Below are 21,072 nucleotides of genomic sequence, written 5' to 3' on the forward strand. Positions count from 1 at the left end.
CCAGTAATTTTTAAAAGGCACTTAGGTTGGGGAGGGGGTTTTGTAATACAGCCCCAATCAAGAATCAAGGTTGGAGTACCTCCATTATTTCAGTGCAAAACCAACTTCTCAGTAGCTGGGTGACCTTGGGGAAGTGGCCTACCCTTTCTGATCCTCAGGTCCTTTATCTGTGATGTTAGGGCAAACAGCAACGAGGGTCGTGCTAGGGCCCAGGTGCATATAAAATGGTGCATGGGGCATAGGACAGGCTTGGGAAATGGCATAAATTATGATAATGATGATGGTGATAGTCATGATAAATTTGTGCCAATCCCAGTCATATTTCCTAACCCCCCTTTAAAAGGGAATAGTAGTTAACATTAAGATGCTGAATCTTGGGGCACCTGGGTGGTTCAGTCTGTTAAGCGTCTGACTATAGATTTCAGCTCAGTCATGATCTCATGGTCATGAGAGCCTGCTTAAGATTTTCTCTCCCTCTCCCTCTGCCCGTCACCCCTGCTCACATGCGGGCGTGCTCTCTCTCTCTCTCTCTCTCTAACTAAATAACTAACTAAATAAAATGCTGTATCTCATTTAATTTCTCATCACAAACCCCATGAGAGGGGCATTACTGTTCCCATTATCAGATGAGGAAACTGAGGCTCGCAGTAGCACTGAGGCCCTCCAGGAGCTCAAGAGATGGGGCCAGGACATGTACCATTAAGAACTATCCCAGAGCCTACATCTGGCCTCTGTCCACAGCGCCCCTTCAAGGTCGCTGCCCACCTCCTCTGACTTGTCCCCTGAGGTGGTGGGGGCCACCCCTGGGCTGAGACCTGAGCCCGGCAAGTGTGTGAGGAGCTGGGCTCTCTGCAGGCTGCTGGAGGCCGTGAGGGTGCGGCCACCTTGTGAAAAGGAAATGGTTGTTCTGGGGCAAAGGCCCGTTCCTTCCATTTCTGGGAGCATGTTCTAAGCAGCATACTCAATCCCAGACCCAGAAAGAGTTTCGTGCACCAAGGCGCTCACTGCAGCGTTCTTTATACAATGAAGACACTGAGAATGATGGGCAGCTCTAGAATTCTCACTATGTGCCAGGGGCTGTATGAGCCACTTTACACGTAGAATCTCACTTTATTCTAAAAGTAGCCCTATGGCAAGGTACTATGATTACCTCCTTTTTACAGAGGAGAAACTTGAGGCTCAGAGAAGTTAAGTGACTTATCCAGGGTCACCCAGCTGGATACTGGCAGAGTCCAGATTTGAATCCAGTTGGTTGAGTTCTATCATCCTCATTGTTTAACACAGTGCCCTACTGATCAAAGCCATGTTTAAAAATAAAACTCCAGAAAGACTGGGATGAGAACAGCAAAATGTTCTAAATGTTCATTTCTAGATTGCAAACATGTCTAAGAGGATAAACACATGTTTGTTTAATCTTTTCTGTATTTTCCAAATTGCAGATAATGAGCATATGTGGTTTTTATAGTGGAAAAAGACACCCTACATTTGAATTTCAAGGCACCTGCCATGATTATAATTAGCAATTACTTCAGGAATATTTATCCAAAGGCCCATCTTCCCACTGGCTGGGAGAGCTTTGCAAGGGCCAGGATTGTACATTTTGCTCACTGCTCTGTTCCCAGCCCCTTGCACATTGTCTGGCACTCAAAAGGTGCTCAGTAAACATTTTTTCAATGAACTACATCACGCTTCCACTTCAGGTGAGTCCCTTACTGCTCTGAGCCTCAGTATTCTCATCTGTGAGATGGGGGCAAGGGCAGCTGTCATGAGGACGAAATGAGATGGTGGATGAGAAAACTTCATTTAAGGGCTCTTAAGCTTTGTGTCTTGTTCCCTCAGCCTTTGAAGGAACAGGCACCTCTGGCCCCACTCTTCACCTCCCTTCTCTTCCTCCTCCCAATTCCTGGGCATGGAGCAGAGAGGGGAATAGAGTTCTTCTCCCCATACCTCCAAGACGTCGATGTCTGCATTGCTGAAATCAATGTTGAGGATTTTGGGAAGAGGGACACCAGAGCCCAGCACGGCAGCTGTGAAAAGAACAACAACAACAAAATGGTCAGGCACAGTCAGCGTGGCTAAGAGGTGCCAGCCGTACAGGCGGCTATCAGTACTTTCAGGGATGCTGGCCATTTCTTCTCTGTCTGTAGGCCTTTGCCCTTGCAGATGCTCTCACCCAGAGCGCACTCCCTCACCCCTGCCTGCCTGCAGGCTCTGAGCCTTCCCCAGAGATTTCCTCCCCCACGCGGAGCATCCCTGGGCTCCTGCTTCTCCCTTAAACCATCCTCCACCATGACAGGAATCGCAGGCTATTAATTCTCTGCTTCCACATCTGTCACCTCTCCCCATCTTAAGAGTTTCTTGCAGGCAAGGACGGTGTCCTCGGCATCACCCAGCCTGGGCTGGGCACAGAGGAGAGGACAGGTGGTCGCTGAATGGAGGCACCGAAGGGTACCCATGGGGCCCCAACAAGTCACTGCCATGGATGTGCTGTTTGCTTTTAGATCGGTAGGACCGAGGTAGATTCATGCTGATTCATGTGCTAGGAAGGGAGGGAAGGAGGGAGGGAGGGAGGAAGGAAGGAAAGAAGAGAGGAAAGTAAGAAGAGAGGGATGAAAAGGTGAGTGAAAGAATCTGGATTAAATGAAGTTAAACAGATTTTCTGCCTCTGGCGGGACTTTTCAGAGAGGTAAGGACATTGTAAATCTACCCCAGCGCAGTATATTCAGAATTTCCCAAACTTGCTTGGCTACAGAACCCTCTCCTCAAGAGTATCTTATGGGACTGATCTTTTTTATGGAACCCACTTTGAGAATCATGGTTCTTCTCCACTCTCTCACTTTTGGGAATGGTAAATTGCATCATAGGGAGACTGAGGGATTTGCTGCCAAGTTCACACCGCCGCCTAGAGACCAAGCCAGGGTGAGAGGCCCCATCTCTTGCCGCAAAGGTCAGCCCAGCCCAGCCCAGCTCCCGACACCATCCTCTCCCGCTGGCGAACGTGCCTGGCCTTGGTGACCAGAGCTTTCCTGTGACTGAGATTTGGCCTCGTCTGGTGACAGTTTTCAGGATGAAGGACTGTGTGGCAGGGAGAGCTCCCAAAGAAGCCCTCGCTGGTGGAGCCGAGAGCAGCCCCCTGTCCTCTCCTCCATGAGGCGGAAGCAGGGAGATGGGGGTGCGACTGGGCTGGTGGAGGCCTTGGGGGCAAAGCTTCCAGTTACAACAGGGTTCAGCTGTCCAGGCCCCCGGTGGCCCTGTGGTTCAAGCAGCTTCCTGACAACATCCTGGAGGCACCACAGAGAGGAGGAGCCGTGCTCAGTCCCTTCTTTTTATGAAGTTGGGCAAGAAAACCCTTACATGATACCATGGCTGTGCAGGGGTGGATTCTGGGTTAGGCGGCTGGGGAGGTGGGTAAGGGTAACTTCAGCTTTGCCTGTCCTGATGAAACTTTCTGCAACAACAAAGTGTTCTGTCCCTGCATGGAAAATTAGATACGTGATTAAAAATCCATCATGGGGGTTCCTGGGTGGCTCAGTCGGTTAAGCGTCTGACTTCGGCTCAGGTCATGATCTCACGGTTCGGGTTTGAGCCCCGTGTCGGGCTCTGTGCTGACAGCTAGCTCAGAGCCTGGAGCCTGTTTCAGAGTCTGTGACTCCCCCTCTCTCTCTGACCCTCCCCTGCTCACACTATCTCTCTCTGACTCTCAAAATAAATAAAAAACATTTAAAAAAATCAATCGGGGACATAACTATGTTCATATACTTAATAATACGAAACTATACACCTAAAAATGGCTAAGAAGGTAAATCTCACATTATGTGTGTTTACCACAACTAAAAATAAACATTACAGATATCAGGAAAGCTCTTAGACTGTATTTTTTTAATGGAGAAAAAAGAGTTTAAAAGGAAATATAACCAGGGGTTGAGATTAATTGCCTCTGGGAGGTGAGATTTTACTGTTTAAACTATTCATGACTTTCTAAAACTTTCACACAGATAATTTTCATGTGCAAGCAGGATTTTACAAGAGTAATCAGAAAAATCAGCCAAATAAGTAAGAAGGAAGAGGAGGAGGAAGAGGAGGAGGGAAAGGAGGAAGGGGAGGAGGAGGAAGTGGAGGAGAAGAAGAAGGCAGCAGAAGCAGGAAATATGGAAGTTGACGTACGCTTGGGGCAACATTTGCATTCAGAAGGTTAAATAAATAAGCTTAGGATGAAGTTCTCAGAAATGCTGTTGCGGTAGAATGGCTGTGTCTAACAGGCCCGAAGAACCAGCAACCACCAGGTCCCCAAGCCACACCCCCGCGGGGCACAGGCACCGCCCTCACCGCGAAGCCACACCCCCCGCGGAGCACAGGCACCGCCCTCACCGCCAAGCCACACCCCCCGCGGGGCACAGGCACCGCCCTCACCGCCAAGCCACACCCCCCGCGGGGCACAGGCACCGCCCTCACCGTTCAGGGCAGGCATAAACGCCAGGTCGAAGATCTTCCCGACCAGCACCTCCAAGAGGCCAACCTGCAGGGGAAGAACGAGAACTCAACCCAGGCAGCGGATCGCCCAGGTCCCAGGGGCTCCTTGAGGCCCCGCCTTGTGACCCAAGCAGAAGGCGCCTAGCTGCTCTGGGAGAACCTGGGAGCTGCCCGTGACTTTAGAACCACCTAGATGGAAGCCGCGAGGTGCCTCTGTCCACCTGCCCTCATGTCGTTGGGGAGACTGAAGCCCAGAGCAGGGCAAGCACCAGTCCAGGCTCATGTAGCCAACACGCTAGGGTTCCATCCCAGTTCCGTGGGCCTCTGAGAAGTGCCCTCACCTCTCTGACCCTCATTTTCCTCAGTTGTAAAATGGGCCAGAAAGCCCCGCCTGCTAGGATGCAGGGAGGATTACAGGCAGATCAGGTAAAATACTTGAGACTTTTCATGTGTGCATGCTCTTGACTTCTCTAAGCCATGGCTTCCACACATGAAAATAGGAATGAATAATCTTTTCTTGTGCAGTGGTTGTAAAAGCCAAACGTACACTCCCCTATGCCAAGTATGTGCCTTGCTGTGGCACCACATTGTGCAACGGCGACAAGGGCAAGGGACTTTTATCCCAGTTTCTCTGCCTTTGGCTGCCTTATCTGGAAAATGGGCTAATAACTGTACCCAAATTGTACGTTTGTTGTTGTGAGGATTATACAAGAGAAATTTGCTTAAAAAGAAAAAAAAGCTTAATTTGGTGCCTAGTGCCAGTCTCCGTGGCCCCAGAAATATTCTCTAATTTCTATTTCTCTACGAGCTTCTTTTTCTGCTTGGGGTCCAGAGATTTCAGTTCTGGCCCCAGCTGTGTCCCAAGCAGCTGTGAGGCTTGTCACTGCCCATCCCTGGGCCCCAGCCTCTCCTTCTATAAAATGCGGCTGGTAACAACAGCCCCATGGTTTGTAGAGGCTCAGGGTGGAAAAACTCAAAAACAGGCAACACAATAGGTATTTGACTGTCTGCATATATACAAATTTCACCCATCATTGTTCTAGAAAACAAGCATCTGTTTAGTTGTCAAGTAAAAGAAAAGAGGGGAATTTCTGGAGTCCCTTGGTGATGTGGGGGGACCCAAGACTAAACAAAGAGATGAAACAGTACCCAACCCTAGAATCTGAGCTTCCCCGAATAGAAAGGCAGAATTTCAGAGTGAGGTGGTAAAGGGATGGTTAGAAATATATCCAAATCTGTTTGCTTTACAGATGAGGAAACTGAGGCTCAAAGTGGGTTGGTATTGCTCAAAGTCACATAGGAATCAGTGGCAAAGCCAAGCCCCCGGGTCCAGAAAGGAAGGGGTCCTGTAGGACATAGCTGTCCCTATTGCCTCCCCACCCCAGAGTGGAAGGATTTGGGCCAGATCAGCCTCCGGGCACCTGGGGGGCTCAGTCGGGTAAACGTCCAACTTCGGCTCAGGTCATAATCTCATGGTCTGTGGGTCCGAGCCCTGAGTCGGGCTCTGTGCTGACAGCTCGAAGCCTGGAGCCTGCTTCAGATCCTGTGTCTCCTCTCCCTGCTTCTTCCTCCCTCCCCCCTTGTGCTCTGTCGCTCGCTCTCTCAAAAATAAAAACTAAAAAATACTAAAATGGGACAGCTGCTTTGGCAGAGTTGGGGCTGTGAGTCTGTACTCTGCCCCTTGCTGGCTTTGTGGGCCTCAGGTTCCCCACCGGTAAAGGAGGCCTGACAGAGATGATGTCAGTGCTATGGAATTCACAGACTCCCTCGGCCCCGCTAGCCACGTGGGGGTGCCATTCCCAGAAGATCTTGCCCTTGAGCTTGAGCTTAGTACTTACATCAAAGTTGCCTACGTTTGAGGTTCTGAGGTTGAGGTGAGTCCTGCCAATAAAACAAACAGTCTGTTAGACATGGTGATTGCCTGAGAGTCATAGGGGTTTATATTCCAGTAAACTATTGAGAGCCCCCCCGCCCCCGACATCCTCACCAAGACCTTGCCTGACCCGGCAGGCCAGTTAATAAGAACAATGTTGATCTCCACGTATTGAGGACCAACTAGGTACTAGACATGACGCTGAGGCTTTTATGCCCTACACAGGAGCCCCTTAGCCGAGGTTTCGTCTCCCAAGGTCTCAGTGACCTGTGCTCAACTGCAGTCTGGAAGAGATGATCCCCCTCTGATGTATTGTTAGAAGGTCAATGGTAGCCTGACACCACATCACAGTGCCTACCTCATTCACCTAACCTCATTCAGCTTGATACATAGTTTATCATCACATCATCAACAGAAGGGAGGTGAGTATAGCACAGTATTTTGAGAAAGACAGACCACATTGACGTAAATTTTATTACAGCATATTGTTATAATTGTCCTATTTTATTATTGTTGCTGTTAATCTCTTACTGTGCCTAATTTATAAATTAAACATTATCACAGGCACGTTTGTGCAGAAAGACACCATAGAGCTGGGGCTCAGTACCGTCTGCACCTTCCCTAGGCACCCGCTGGGGGTTTTGGAAAGGATCCGCTGCGGATAAGGAGGGACGGCTGTACTTGAGGCTCAGATCTGAACTGTGACAGCTACTGGCTGTATGTCCTTGGCCACAGCACTCACCCTCTCTGTGCCTCAGTTTCCTCTGCAAAGTCAGCGGCTGCAAGGACTAACCGAGTGATCTGAGTCAAGCCCGTGCCTGGTACACAGTGCACACCAGGCACACATAAGCGATCATCTCCCCCTCCCCCCACTGGCTCCTTTCGGCAACCCCGTGGGGGAGTCACCTGAGCCCCAGGGGTAACTCACGTGGCCACAGAGCTCAGCGGGGGGAGCCCAGGACTCTGCCCTGAGGAGCGCTCTTAACTGCTGTGCTGTTCTGAGGAGGGAGGCTCGGGGCCTGAGTTCGAGGCCCCTGTCTGGGCCGTGAGGGTGTCTGTCTCCCTGCGCCTGAATCTCACCTGCAAACCCACAGCCCCACCTGAGGCCAGAGCTGTAGGGCATCCACCAGGCCAGACACCAGGGAGCCTTCTTGGGGGAGAAGACTCGGCCTCGATGTGTTTTACCGCCAAAGTCCACTCCCTTCCCTCCTTCGCCCTCGGCTCCTCCCTCCTCAATGCCCCAGCTTTTTCCTGCCCTTCGAAGTTTGCCCGCACTGCTCTGGCTGCCCCCAACCCCCCCTGGCCCCTTCTCGCCATCCAGGCCTCAGGCCGGGCATCACTTCTTTAGGAACTCCTGTATGGCTCCGAGTCATGTCCTAGTTTGACTAATTCCCATTGTTGGGCTCGATCAACTGTTGTAGGAAGACATTATAACGAACGAGGCCCATGCTGGCAATCTGACATACAACCTCATTTATCTTGAAGTGGAAATAAGCATAGTACTTACTGCCTTAGGCTGAGGTCAAGAACAAAATGAATTGAGACACATTTTGGGCTTAGCTCAATGCCTGGCATGTGGACAGCAGCCAACGAGTGTCAGTTGTTACTGTGAGTCCTGTGAGGCAGGGAATATTATCCCCATTTCCAGATGAGAAAACTGAGTTTCAGAGAGGCAGAGTCACTTGGCCTCTGTCACACAGCCCGTCTGTGGTCACGCTAGGATGTGAACTCATGCTGCCTGGCTTCAAAGTCTGCGCTTGTGACCATGCGACACAGCTCCGGCTCAGACAGACCTGGGCTGGCCCAGAGCCCCTCTCTGTGCCCGCTGTGTGGCCCTGAGTAAGGAAACCCGCCTTTCTAAGCCCTAGTCGTCTCATCTTTAAGATGGCAGGGCTAAATAAGAGAATGCAGATAAACACCTGGTGCAAGCCTGGCCCATCACCTTCACGGCCATCATGATTACTGTTATTGTAGTAGCTGTTGGCAGTACATTCCTTCTACCAAGCTCACGGCATCCCCCCCACTGGCCAGCTCGCGCCAGTGGCCTTGGCAGTCACAGCCATTTTCACCTGTGCAGCCTCCCGGATTTACCCAGCCCTGACAGCCATGCCGGAGGCCCTCCAGTGCCCTCCAGTGTCCCTTCCGGAGCTGGCACACGCACGGCAGCACCACAGAGGCTTTTCTGAGCAGCAGGAGCCTGAGTCCGCAACCCCCTTACTTGTCCAGCTTGGCGTCGATCATGAGCTTATCTCCCTCCACGGAAAACATGGCCAAGAGTTCTGTGTCCTGGAGGAAAGGGAGATGAGAATGACGTGTCGCCACTGGGAAGGCCCCAGGCACCAGGTGCCGGCTGAATGCTGCCTCAACACTCAGCAGAACTCAGGCTGGTCCTGGGGTCTTGGTCAAACCTCCTTTTACCAGCCGGGATCCCCGTAACGCTCACTATAGAATGATATCCCCGCTCTGGAGGGAAGGGGTTCGGGATGATAAGTTGCCTATGTTTGCTTGCAAGTTTGCTGCCTTCAAGTAAGGCAGCGGGTCGGGGTGCACATTCTGCAGAAAGATACTGCCGCAGGGAGCAGCGATTGCTGGGCCGGTGGGGGTGTTTTCCCAGGTTTGTCTGAGCTGTCTCAGGCTGTGGGCTAGCCCGTGAAGCCCGATGAGCAACTGGAGATGAGGCTGGGCATCACCAGTACCAGTCATAACTGCCCCACCCCACCCCCAGGAGCGTGCATAAAAGGTCCAGACTAAACCCCTCTCCAGCAGAAGACTTTTTCTAGGAAAAACCCTCTTAGCTTCCCTGCTACACCCACCAAAAAAATAAAGCAGAATAAATCAGTCTTATGAAAAGAAGGAAGCTCCAACTCATTCAGGTGATGTTATTAGTAGTAACAATAGTAACCATCACTGGGATGCTGGAGGGCTGGAGGGTCTGGGTGTCTGTGACAAGGACCCACGAGGGTATGGGGAAATCATCCCATCCATTCATGAGCAAATGGTATTTGAACTGAGGCCTGATGCATATGTGTGATTTGGCCAGATAAAAAAGGTGTGAGAGTGATCCAGGCAGTGGCAAGGTATGTGCCAAAGCCCTGGGGCAGGAAAGAGGCTGGCGTTAGATGGAAGAGAGCAGGCCAGAGAGCAAGGAGGTAAGAGCACTGCAGGAGACTGGGTGGGAAGGGGCCAGATGGGGCGGGGCTAGCAGGCTGGAGAGAAGTCTTGGCTGCATCCGGGGGGCACCGGGGAGTCACAGCAGGACTCTGAGCTGGATCGTGCAGACATTTGGGCTATTGATGGAAATATTTCCAGACCGTAGGGACTAATCAGCAAGGGACGGAGTCAGGGACAGCCATCTCCACGCCCTGGGTGAGAACCAGCCCTTTTCATCTGGCATCTGATGACGCCCAGAAAGGACCCCTGATGCACCATGGTTTGGCGTGCTCTAGCTGAGATGCTCTAGCTGAGAATACCCACTTTGCGGATTAGAAGTGGCTCATGTGGTCTTGAGACCTGGGAGGAAAGACTGAGAAGATATAGCAGATGGGATGGAACCCTAAGTGTCTGAGTCTCAAGCTTTAACCACCACGGGGGAAATGGCACTTAACACAGCACACTGTTTCAACAAATATTCACTGAGCACCTACTGTGTGTAGGACTCTGCTAGGCTCTGAGGATGCCATAGCAAATAAGACAATTTACATCTCTGTCCAGAAATAAACCAACAAATGCATTTTATAGTGTCAGGTTAAGGCTACAAACCAAGTAAAGCAAGAGAGGGAGGGAGGGAGAGAGAGACACACAGAGAGAGAGAGAGAGAGAGAAGAAGATGGGAGGGGCAGGGACATTTTAGACCGTTGGTTTGGGAAGACCTCTTTGGGGAGGTGACATTTGAGCAGAGACCTAAAGGAAATGAGGGAGTGAGTCATGCAGATACCTGGGGAAAGAACATTCCAAGTAGAGAGAACAGTGTGTGCAAAGGTCCTGGGGTAGAACTCCAACTGGCATGTTGGTGAAATAGTGAGGAGCTGAAAGGTGATAACCAGGCAATAATCTAGAACTTTGTGAGTCATTGTTAGGGGATTGGCTTTTGTTTCAGGATCGAAAGGAAATGTTTTGAGAAAAGGAGCCACATGATTTTAAGAGGATTCCTCTCTATGAAATAACTGGAAAGTATTGTATTTGTATCTGTCTCCTGCTAGGTACCAGGGACAGGAGGACCAGTGCCATCTTCCTTGTTTCCCCTTTCTCCAGCATCTAGTAGGAAGCAGAACCCATAGTAGGTGCTCAATACAAATTGTTGAAGGCATGAATTGCCACACACCGTGGTATACAGCCTGTGAATAGTAATAGTCAACACTGTTGGAGCACTTATGGTATGACAGGTCCTGCTCTAAGCCTCTTATTAAACAGATTGCCCTGCTTCCATCCCCATAAAGCAGAGAGAAAAATCAAGCCCAGAGAGAGGGGGTGACCCACCCAAGCTCACACAGCTAGAAGTGCTAAAGGCTGAATTTGAATCAGATCATCTGGCCCCAAGTTGGGCTTATAGTCACTATGATTGGTGTCGTGGGGACTTGAAGGGGTCTGGGGACTCCAGAAGACCACTGGGCGCCCCCCGCCCCCCACTGATACTCACCACATCGATGAGGCAGATAGTGGTCTCGACGTCATTGGGCTGGGAGACCATGACCTCAGAGGTGGCGAACACCTTCACCAGTGCCTTGTCCTTCTGCAGCGTCACTGATGGTGGTTTCGGTACCTGGATCCTGATGGTGAGTGGGCGGGACTCAGGGTACTGCTGGAACACCTTGGGGAGGTGGGGGGGACACCAGGCCAGAGTCAGTGGGGCCCTGGCTAGCAGGGGTGCCCGGCAGGTTACCAGTCAGCCTCTAAACACAAAGCACAGGGTCTCACACTGGGCACCTGCAGATCCAACGGCATTGCTCGAGCCCTACAACCCCCATGGGAAGGCTCTAACCTGCTGCCGGGTTTGGGGAGGGGGCTGCCCTCTCCGAGCACCTCACCTGGGGTTACCATGAGCATTAAATGTGGGAGTGCCGGCAAAGCCTGGAGCACGATGCCTGATGCATGTAAACCCTCAAGATTTGCTACTGAGCAAGACGGGTTCGTCTAGACCTCCAAGATGGCATCGAATCATTACAACAAATCCCTAGGGCATTTTTTCCTCCATGCTACGGATTAAAAAAACAACTGAGGCTCAAGCAAATTGTCCAAGGCCAGCAGGAGAGCTGAGATGCCAGCCCAGGGCTGCATCACTCAGGGCCTCTCTCTCCTCCAGCTGCCTCTGGATGCCCCACCTGGAATGAGAAGGTTCATAACTTGGGGAGCCTCACAGTGGAGTCCCAGAGCAAGGTGTAGCCTCCCTGGGTCTGCGGGGCTCTCTGGGGACCCCTGGTGGGAGGAATCCGAACCTGTTTGCTGCAGATGGACTCCCCAAAAGCTAATTCGCTAAAGGGACAATTCATCAAACACTCAGCTCCCATGTTTGCTAAACTACTGCTTTACCAAAGAATTTATTTTAAGGAACATTCTTTCTTTCTTTCTTTCTTTCTTTCTTTCTTTCTTTCTTTCTTTCTTTCTTTCTTTCTTTCTTTCTTCCTTTCTTCCTTTCTTCCTTTCTTCCTTTCTTCCTTTCTTCCTTTCTTCCTTTCTTTCTGAAGATTTTAAGTAACCTCCACACCCAGCATGGGGCTCACACTCATGACCCCAGGATCAAGAGTGGCCTGCTCTCTGACTGAACCAGCCAGACGCCCCGAAGGAACACTTTTCTTAAATATATTAACTGAATTTTACTATATGGGAAAAGCTACAAAGTTACGTTAAAAAGGAACCCACGTACATGGGAACTTTTCCATGGGCAATTCAGCAGAGTGGTTCCTGGTCCGAAGAAGACTCTATTCATGTTCTCAAACACATTGTCAGGGTGAAATTCTTTTGCTCATTTTTATTTTTTAAAAAGTTTTGTAAAGTTTGTTTATTTATTTTGAGAGACCACAAAGCAGGGAGGAGCAGAGAGTCCCAAGCAGGCTCCCTCCTGTCAGCGCAGAGCCCCACGCAAGGCTCAAACTCGAGAACAGAGAGGTTACGACCTGAGCCAAAATCAAGAGTGGACACTTAACCGCATCAGACTGAGCCATCCAGGCGCCCTGAGGTGAGATCCTTTTAAACAAACTCTTGATCTCTTGGTAAATCTAGTAGATTCTCAGCCAAATGACCACTCAGTGAATTCACCCTTTGGCAAATTGGCTTTCAACAAATCAATGATTTGGTAATTAGCTTTTCACAAAGGGTTTTCAGGCAACCTGGAGGGGCCGACCCCAACATACCCAGTCTCCAATACTTAGCAACAGCTTCCTTAACAGGGGCATGGAGAGGTTACAGCAAACTCTCCCCACAGCAGCAGAAGAGCCTGGATGCACAGCCCAGCTCTGATTAAGCCTGAGTCTCCAGGACACATTCTTCTGCATCTAGCCTGAATGCCCATGGCTGCAGACCCAGTCCCATTTCAAGGTCAGAGTCATTGCGTTAGCACAGCACTGACGTTTGCCATATTGTGTGACTTCTCTGAGCCTCTGTTTTCCTGTCTGTAAAATGGATTGCTCCTCTTTTCTGTTAAGGAGGGAGATGATTAAAACCACATAAAAGAGTGGATTCTTAATTTTTTTCATAAACTGTAAAGTGCAGAGCACATGAGAAGTAGTCCAATAAATATAAGGTCCAGTCAATAGAAGTCTACCTGCCTTTAGGACCTGCCGGTTTTTGACATTAGATAATGGTGCTATGCCATTCAGCTTCTAACCACATGAGGGCGATAGTGATCATTTGTTGAGTTGAGTCTCCTTTCCTGCTTCTGGAATCTAACCAGGGACAGACAGAACAGGTAGAGAAGAGATGAAAACTGTTGAAAATGGTTGTAGATGACAGCAATCCTTGTACCTGCATAGCGCTTACTGTGTAAGAAGTTCTTTGCTGCCAGCTGCAGGCTAACAGGTTTTGGACCATAGCTGGGTCAAGAACTGGGATCAGAAAGGCCTTTATTCCAACTGTATATAGCTAATAATCTGACAAGAGCACTTGCCTTTTTAAAAAAAATTTTTTTGTTATTATTAATGAGAACAATAATAGTGAACATTTATCGAATGCCTACCCTCTGCCTATGTTCAAATCCTAGGTTCACAGCCACACAGCGACGTGGGCATTGCTATCCTCATTTTCCAGATGAGAAAACCGAGGCTCAGAGACATCATTTGCCTATGGAAGTATGGTTGAGACATTCTCAGCTAGAATTCAAGTTCATGTTTGCCCCAAAAATCTGGCTCTTCCCATCTAAGCCACCATGCACCTGCCTGTGTCAGCGTCTTTACATGAATTATCGCCTTCATCTCCTTTACTTTCTTTTTTTTTTTTTAATTTTTTAAATTTATTTCTAGGAGAGAGAGACAGCGTGAGCAGGGGAGGGTCAGAGAGAGAGGGAGTCACAGACTGAAACAGGCTCCAGGCTCTGAGCTGGCAGTCAGCACAGAGCCCGACGCGGGGCTCGAACCCACGAACCGTGAGATCATGACCTAAGCGAAAGTCGGACGCTTAACCGACTAAGCCACCCAGGCGCCCCTCCTTTACTTTCTTAGATGAAGCTGTGGAGTAGGAGCTCACATCCTTTTTTTAAACTGATAAGAACAGATACTACATTTGATCTTAGCCAAAAGGCCGAGAAGCGATCACACATCCTTTTTTTAAAAATGAGGAAGCCAAGGCTCAGAGAAGTTAAGACTCTTGCCTGAAGACACACAACGATGATGTAGCCGGGCGAGGATTAGAACTGTGCCGACCAGTCCACTGCTACAGCTCAGGATCTTTCCACCTCAACCCTCCATGACCCCCTGGCATAGGGGTTTGGACACCACACCTTTGTCACGCACTTGGGTCACCCCACCCTAGTTCTGGGCATCTCCGCTTCGGCCCCAGCTCCTGGGACACCTAGGAGGCGGGGAGGACTGAGGACAAGGGGACGCATCTGCCTTACGTACCTTGGGAATCAGAGCTCCCAGCGTGGACGTGGTGAGCGGGGGAAGCTCTTCAAACTGCAGGAGGAGAAGAAGGGGCATGTGAGTCCCCGAGGCCACAGGGACAGACAGCAGTTGCTAGCACAGTGACTAAACTCCTGCAGGGCAACCAGCGGGGCATCTTCTTCCCCTCAAAGGCCCCTTGGGAGGTCCCGCCTGTCCAACAACAACAACCCCCATGCTGATCGTGGCAGCCATTTTGTGGTTTGGTGGACGGGGCCAGTGGGCAGGGCCAGCCACTTAAACTTACTATGGACATGACTTTATGGGGGAGGAGGCAAGATCTGACTCTTTCTCCTCTAAATGTAATTCTTAACTTTTTTGGTTTTTTTGTTTTGTTTTGTTTTTTTAAGTTTCTTTATTCTGAGAGAGAGAAACAGAGAGAGAGAAGCAGAAAGAGAAGGAGAGAGAATCCTAAGCAGGCTCCACACTGCCAGCTTGGAGCCCCACTTGCGCCTGAAGCCAACAAAACATGAATTATGACCTGAGCCAAAACCAAGTCAGACACTTAACCAACTGAGCCACCCAGGTGCACCTAAATATAATTCCTTATTAAAACAAGGTGAGCATCAGTGAGTCCATGTGCATAACCCAGTGTCCACTAAATGCATCATTCTGCCATATCCCTGAACCATTTATTACTTAATGTTTTCTTTAAATTGATTGGTTTTTGAAAAGTTCAAATACTAAAAAATGGAAAGTTAGTACCATTTGACAGAAAGAAATGGCGACTGTAAAAGTAAATGTAATAAAACCGAGACAATGCCATTACATCCTGCATGGATATTGTCTGTGGAGGGCTATGGGTGTGAGTTCTGTTCCCTCTGAGTTACTAAGGGGACACTTAAAAGTGCAAGAGAGGGTGAGCTGTATACTCGCACCAACTAGAGACTTCTTGGTGGAATCAAGATGGACATAATTCATATTGTGATTTTTTGGAGAACATCTTGTTCTCGGGAGATACACAAAAATTTATGGAGTAAAATGTCTTGTTTCCAAGAACTTAAATTGTTCAACAATAGCTAGCTAGCTTGTTGACGGATAGGTTAGATAGGCGGATGGATGGAATGATGGATGGATGGAAGGAAGGAAAGGAAGGATGGAAAGATGGATGGATGAATGGAAGATAGATGGATGGAAGGAAGGAAGGAAGGAAGGAAGGAAGGAAGGAAGGAAGGAAGGAAGGAAGAGAAGAAGGAAGGGAGGGAGGGAGGGAGGGAAGGTAGATCCATGGGTGAGCAGATGGATAAATTGGTAGACATGAAGCAAATATGGCAAAATATTAACTGGTGAATCTAGGTGAAGGATATCTGGGCACTGACTGTGCTATTTTGTAACTTTTCTGAAGGCTTGACATTTTTAAAGGAAAAGTTTGGAAAGAAAATGATTCTAGAGTATACCTTATTCTTATGTATCTTTCAGTTATTTAATATCTATCACTGTTTACCAAGTAAAAGGATTCTAAGCATTTACATTAGGATACATATATAAGAATATATATTATGCTTTTAAAGAAGGATTGGCATAAAATGAAATAGAACTGAATAGAGATCAACTTTCTCATCATATGATTTGATGTTCTTTAATGCCATGTCTATGAATCACCTAAAATCATTCCAGTCACCATGCTTTGGTAAACATGGACATAATCAATACATGTCTGTGAGTGAGAAACGAGTCAGAGATGCACTGTCTACTTACTCTTCTCACTTTGAAGCGATTTGTCTGAGGCTGTGGGGACTGGACAGGACCGACGGGGAGCTGTTTGCTGCCCAGCCCAGCCCCCCTCTGGATGTGACCATGACTCACCATGCCGTTGGTGATGTCGATATCCAGTGCCCCCTGCTTCTGCAGGAGGGTCAACACTGAGCCCAGGAAGTTGGCAGAAATGGCCAGCTGGGAGTTGGTGTTGTCGCCCATGGGGGGCAAGTCTGGCATCTTTTGTCTGGGAGCCACGGCTGGCCGCCCCAGCGGGTAGTCAATGAGCTCTCCTCCAGCCTCCCCAACCAGAGTCTGGGGAAGCAGAGAGGAAAGAGGTCACAGGGAGGGTTACGGGAGAAGACTGGAGGAGGCTGAGACGGGGTGAGGCCTTCCTTGATTAAACCCACTGGGTCTGAGTTACCCTTTCTGTTACGGTCCCTGGCTCTTCTTCATCTGTGATGGAATGGGGCCTCTGTGGTTTGCACTTTGTGACCACCTGTAGCCATGGGCTATCATTCTTTATTTTAAATACATGCACGACATGGATTCTTTCCCCCTCGGTTCTTCCAAAAGGAGTTAGTCATGTGTCCGCACAATGCCCGTGATGTATCTACTCTCTGAAGACCAGACCCCTTCCCATGGTCTACACATGCTACGTTATTTGCCTGTGGGAGCCTCTCCACCTCATCAGGAACCACTCTGTCCCTCCCGCCCCTGGTCTGTCCCTGTCGCCATCTCACTACTCCCACCGTGGATCCTTCCCACACACTGTTCCCTGACCCACGCTCTTCTCTTGTGATGGCCCACTTACTGGCAGGTCTCAGCTCACGTGTACTTCCTCCAGGAAGCCCTCCATGACCTCCATGGATACATCCTAACTCCTTGCTGTAGGCACTGATATCCTGGAACCCTCTTTCACAGAACTCATGATCTTTAACTGTATATTTCTTTCACTCTTGGATGGCCTGTCCTCTCCAATGGATTGTAAACTCCATTGAGACAGAGATCTCACTAGTTCACAGAGCACCTCCAGCCCCAGCATGGAGCCTGACACACGGCAGATAACCAACAAAAATTCTTGAATGACTATTGTTTATGAATAGGCGAGGTGGGAATGTATGTGTGTTCACACGTATCCTGTGTATGTGGCAGCCTCAGTGTGCACTTGCACTTCTGTACCTGATAGAGCAACGGGGGAAGCACCCACGATGGTACAGCCTGGGGGGAGGAATGTGTGTGTGCCCCGTGCACAGCTAGGGGTCAGATTCAGTGGTGTGCCAGGACCCGCTGACGGCAGCTCACCAGAGCAAGCTCCATGCATGTCTTCCCAGCAACTCAGGCAGCAGTATAAAGTTAGTAGCTTGAAATTGGCCATGTTGGAAGTATTTAGAGCATGGCCATCAGCATGGATTTACCTCATTATGTCATACAGTTGCTGTGATGATAGACTGAGTCAATCTACATAAAGCAGTTGGAATGTGCCTGCCACGCAATAAACACTTGGTAGGTGTAGGGTGTGATTGTGTTTCCTGATGTGGCTTCTAGAAGGTCTTCAAAAAATCAGAAGAGGGTCATGTTCAAACATCGTTTCCCAGACATTGAGTAGAAGCCCATGGGTCTGGCGCGCACACCCCTGCCCGCCTTCCCTTGCCCTGAGGCCCCAGCACTCACGTTGAGGTCCAGTTCCAGGAATTCCCCAGTCACAAGCGGGAGGCTGGAGAAAGTATACTGGACACTTCCCAGTATCCCCAGAGGAATCAGAGCTGCAGGAAAAGGTGGGGGTCATAGGGAGTCCCTTTCAACCTCCCAGATACCTTCCCTCCTTGCGCCCCAAGGGGGGCAGGGCAGCAAGGCTCCACCTCCAGACAGCAGCATGAAAAGAGCAAGAGTTTTGGGTTCGAATCCCAGCTCTGCCTCTTCCTTGCTGTGTGACCTCAGGCAAGACACTGTACCTCTCTGAACCTCCATTTCCTCCTCTGTAAAATAGGTTTAATATAACTCCTTGGACTATATTGTGGGGTCCGTGAGAGTCTGGATATTGATAAGCTTTGTAAACTGTGAAGTGCTGTGACCAGGGGAGATGTTGTAAGGTTCCACAATGTGATACTTAAATGAAGCTGGCATTTCCCTGACTGCTTATGATCAAGAGCCCCATCTTCTGGGCTCTTCCTCTCTTGTTCTTGGCCACAAAGGGAGAGAATTTTACCATCTGTGTAAGCCATCTCCAAACTGCCTGGGATCCTAGACAGTCGGGAACGCTACCCAGAGGGGCCGCCCTGGATGGTTATAGAAGCTATGCACCTTCTAAGTCGGGTGCCTCTGATACGTTGCAGTCTATATGAAAGATGGTCCCTGGAATCAAGCTGTGTGTGACCTCCACAACCACAGGGGGCAGGCTTGCCTCCAGGAATGTCCATCCAGAGATCGTGGATCAAGGGCTGGTATTGGAGCCTGGTTCTAGAGACCTGGACGGTGTCCATGGTGTCTCCTGCCATTCACCCTCCAATCCCTCTGTGGGCTGAAGCCAACCCCCACTTTAGAGCTGAGGAAACTGGAAGGAGCCTTCCCAAGTCCACACAGCTGTTAGGATAGAGCCAGGGCTCTAACCAGCCTTGCAGTCTCAGTCCAGAGACTCAGCCACCGGGCCAGGTGGGAAGCTCGTCCCTCTGGAGTGGGGGTGGGGTGTCTGGCACCAAGAGGAAAGGCCAGGTGGCCTCTCTCTTGTAGCATCAGCCACACTGCACTCTAAGGGCCTGAGGGAGGCCTGCTGTCCCCACCCACATGGCCCTTCCTCCCAGACACGCTACGCCTCCAGTGCCTTCCACGGCTGGGCCCAGGTCAGGCTGGTAGGCGTTGGCCGAACGAAGCAAAGCAGGAAGGACTTACAGTCCACGAGACCCAGCTGGTCATTGACGAGACCCAGCACCACGTCCACGATGGGGCAGAGCTGTGGGGAGAGACGGCATGAGGTTCTGGAGACGGGGCCGAGCACTGGGGAGCGGGGGCACGTGTAGCAATGACAACAGCTAACGTGTACGGTCTGCATGCTCTGTGCCTGGCACCGCCCTCCCCGCAGTCCTATGGGAAGGCGCTCTCATAACCCCCATTTCATAGATGGGAATACTGAGACTCGGAGAGGCGATACGACTGTCACATGGCTTGGAAGTGCCCAAGCTGGGATTCAAACCAGAGCCGTGTGACTCTTAAGCTCCACTTCCTTATCCCTTCACTAGTCTGACCCTCCACATGGTCAGGGTCCTGCCCAGACCCCCAAGAATGTGCCCCAACCCTCTGGCTCCTCTGGGTCACCTGTGTGCCCGCAGGCATCAAGGGTGGACTGCGGTCCCTCCGTCTGTGGAAAGTCTGTGCTTCTTGTTCCCCGTCCCAGGGTAGGTTCTTACCAGGTCAGGGAGGACGTTGGCCAGGACTCGGTTCACCAAGTTGTCCACGAGGTTGGGGAGAAGCCTGAGGAGAGAGGAATGGGGGGAAGGAAGAGCTCACCAGCTTGTCCACACACAGGGTCCTGAGCCAGGCCCTGAGCAGTGAGAACCCCCGAGTGCTGGAAACCTGTTCCGAAAACCAGGCGGACACTGCACGTTCACATAGACCTGGCCGGACAGGCTGCCCAGGCAACTTGCTTGGCCTTTCTTTCATTCGTTCACTCATCTATCCATCCATTCATCCAGCAAACGCTCTTTGAACTCTGCATCGGGCTCGGCCCAGGCTCGGATGTTCCTGAGTGCAGAAATCACTCCCTCTTGCTCTTCCGCCCCTCTAGTGGGCTGTTTGCTGCAGCTTTCTGTGGTCTTCTTAAAGGAAAATGAACGTATTCCTTTATCCAAGCACTTAGCACGGTCCTTGGTGCAGAGTACGTGCTCAATAAAGTGAGGGGAGGAGAGATGCTGGCAGACAAACTGTGCTCGTGTGGTCCACAGGAGAACACGGGCTGTTGATGTTGAAAAGTCTGGGAGATGGGGTCGCTTCTACCGACAAGAGCCAGGTACTGGCAAGTGGTCCAGGGCGAGTTCGAAGTGCATCACCCGGCTGCAAACAAATCGTCCTACCCAGCTGGTTAAAGGGGAAAGTGATCATAGTACTGATGTGTAGACAAGACACGCAGATGGACAAGGGTTTATTTCCCGAGGCCCCGCAGTGATGAGAAGGTGAGTGAGACATGGCCATCTTAATGCAGTGTCACCGACAGCTTGGCCCCTTAAAGTCCGCCCCTGCTGCCCCCACTGAACACTGCCCTGCCTGTGCCCACAGCTTGTGTCCAGTGCTTGCCACTTTGACAGAGCAAAGCATTCCTTGCAATAATGTCCTAATTAGAACATCTCTTGACGCACATTTTGGTCCCCTTCTTAAGTGGGTTCACAGTTTAAGGGGCCTCGTCCTGTTCTAATGGTAAGGCCCTTGAGAATTCACGCATGCGCGGGAGCATGCGAGAGGGCACGTGCGTGTGTGCACATGCGCGCCTATGTGTGCAGGGGATAATCTGCATTTAATCTACGTCCAATCAGTGCACAGACTATTTTCTCCTTCTGAGGAATTACCCTGCAGATACATCGGCCCATGTTTAAAATGTATATAATTCACTGTAACCTATCTGTCAGAGCAGAAAATTAGACAAATTGCAATGTCCCCACACCAGGGGACTGGATGAATAAATGGTGGCTCATCCGGACAATGGAATGTCACACAGCCTAAAAAGTTAAACGACAAAGAAGCTCTCAATGTCCAAATACAGAAAAATCTCCAAGTCGAGTAAATGAAAAAGAAAAAGTGCAAATTAGTGTTTATAGTATGGGCCCATTTGTGTTAAGAGGAGGGTGGGAAATGAGAATCTATATTCCTGTTTGCTTCATTTGTAGAAAGGAATTGGAAAGAACCAAGAAACAGCACAGTGCGCTTGCTGGGGTGGGGGGTGGGGGCAGGGAGATGGGA

At 50.1% G+C, this 21,072-nt stretch overlaps 1 protein-coding gene and 1 pseudogene across 1 annotated transcript in view; both read right to left on the reverse strand.

Annotated features, from left to right (window-relative positions):
* The window catches only part of BPIFB4 (BPI fold containing family B member 4), a 29,024-nt gene that overhangs the window by 2,812 nt on the left and 5,140 nt on the right, over nt 1-21,072 (reverse strand). Inside the window, exons 6-15 of the mRNA XM_077769398.1 lie at nt 19,530-19,593; nt 19,015-19,075; nt 17,800-17,891; nt 16,237-16,440; nt 14,392-14,445; nt 10,980-11,150; nt 8,562-8,629; nt 6,309-6,351; nt 4,453-4,516; nt 1,948-2,027 (exon numbers count right to left, since the gene is read on the reverse strand). Coding sequence (XP_077625524.1) covers nt 1,948-2,027; nt 4,453-4,516; nt 6,309-6,351; nt 8,562-8,629; nt 10,980-11,150; nt 14,392-14,445; nt 16,237-16,440; nt 17,800-17,891; nt 19,015-19,075; nt 19,530-19,593 — 901 coding nt within the window. The remainder of the gene's footprint in view (nt 1-1,947; nt 2,028-4,452; nt 4,517-6,308; nt 6,352-8,561; nt 8,630-10,979; nt 11,151-14,391; nt 14,446-16,236; nt 16,441-17,799; nt 17,892-19,014; nt 19,076-19,529; nt 19,594-21,072) is intronic.
* On the reverse strand, nt 13,917-14,083 carry LOC144235819 (U2 spliceosomal RNA; annotated as a pseudogene).

This window comes from Crocuta crocuta, unplaced genomic scaffold (genome assembly GCF_008692635.1).
Source record: "Crocuta crocuta isolate KB4526 unplaced genomic scaffold, BGI_CrCroc_1.0 scaffold445, whole genome shotgun sequence".
Lineage (NCBI taxonomy): Eukaryota > Metazoa > Chordata > Mammalia > Carnivora > Hyaenidae > Crocuta > Crocuta crocuta.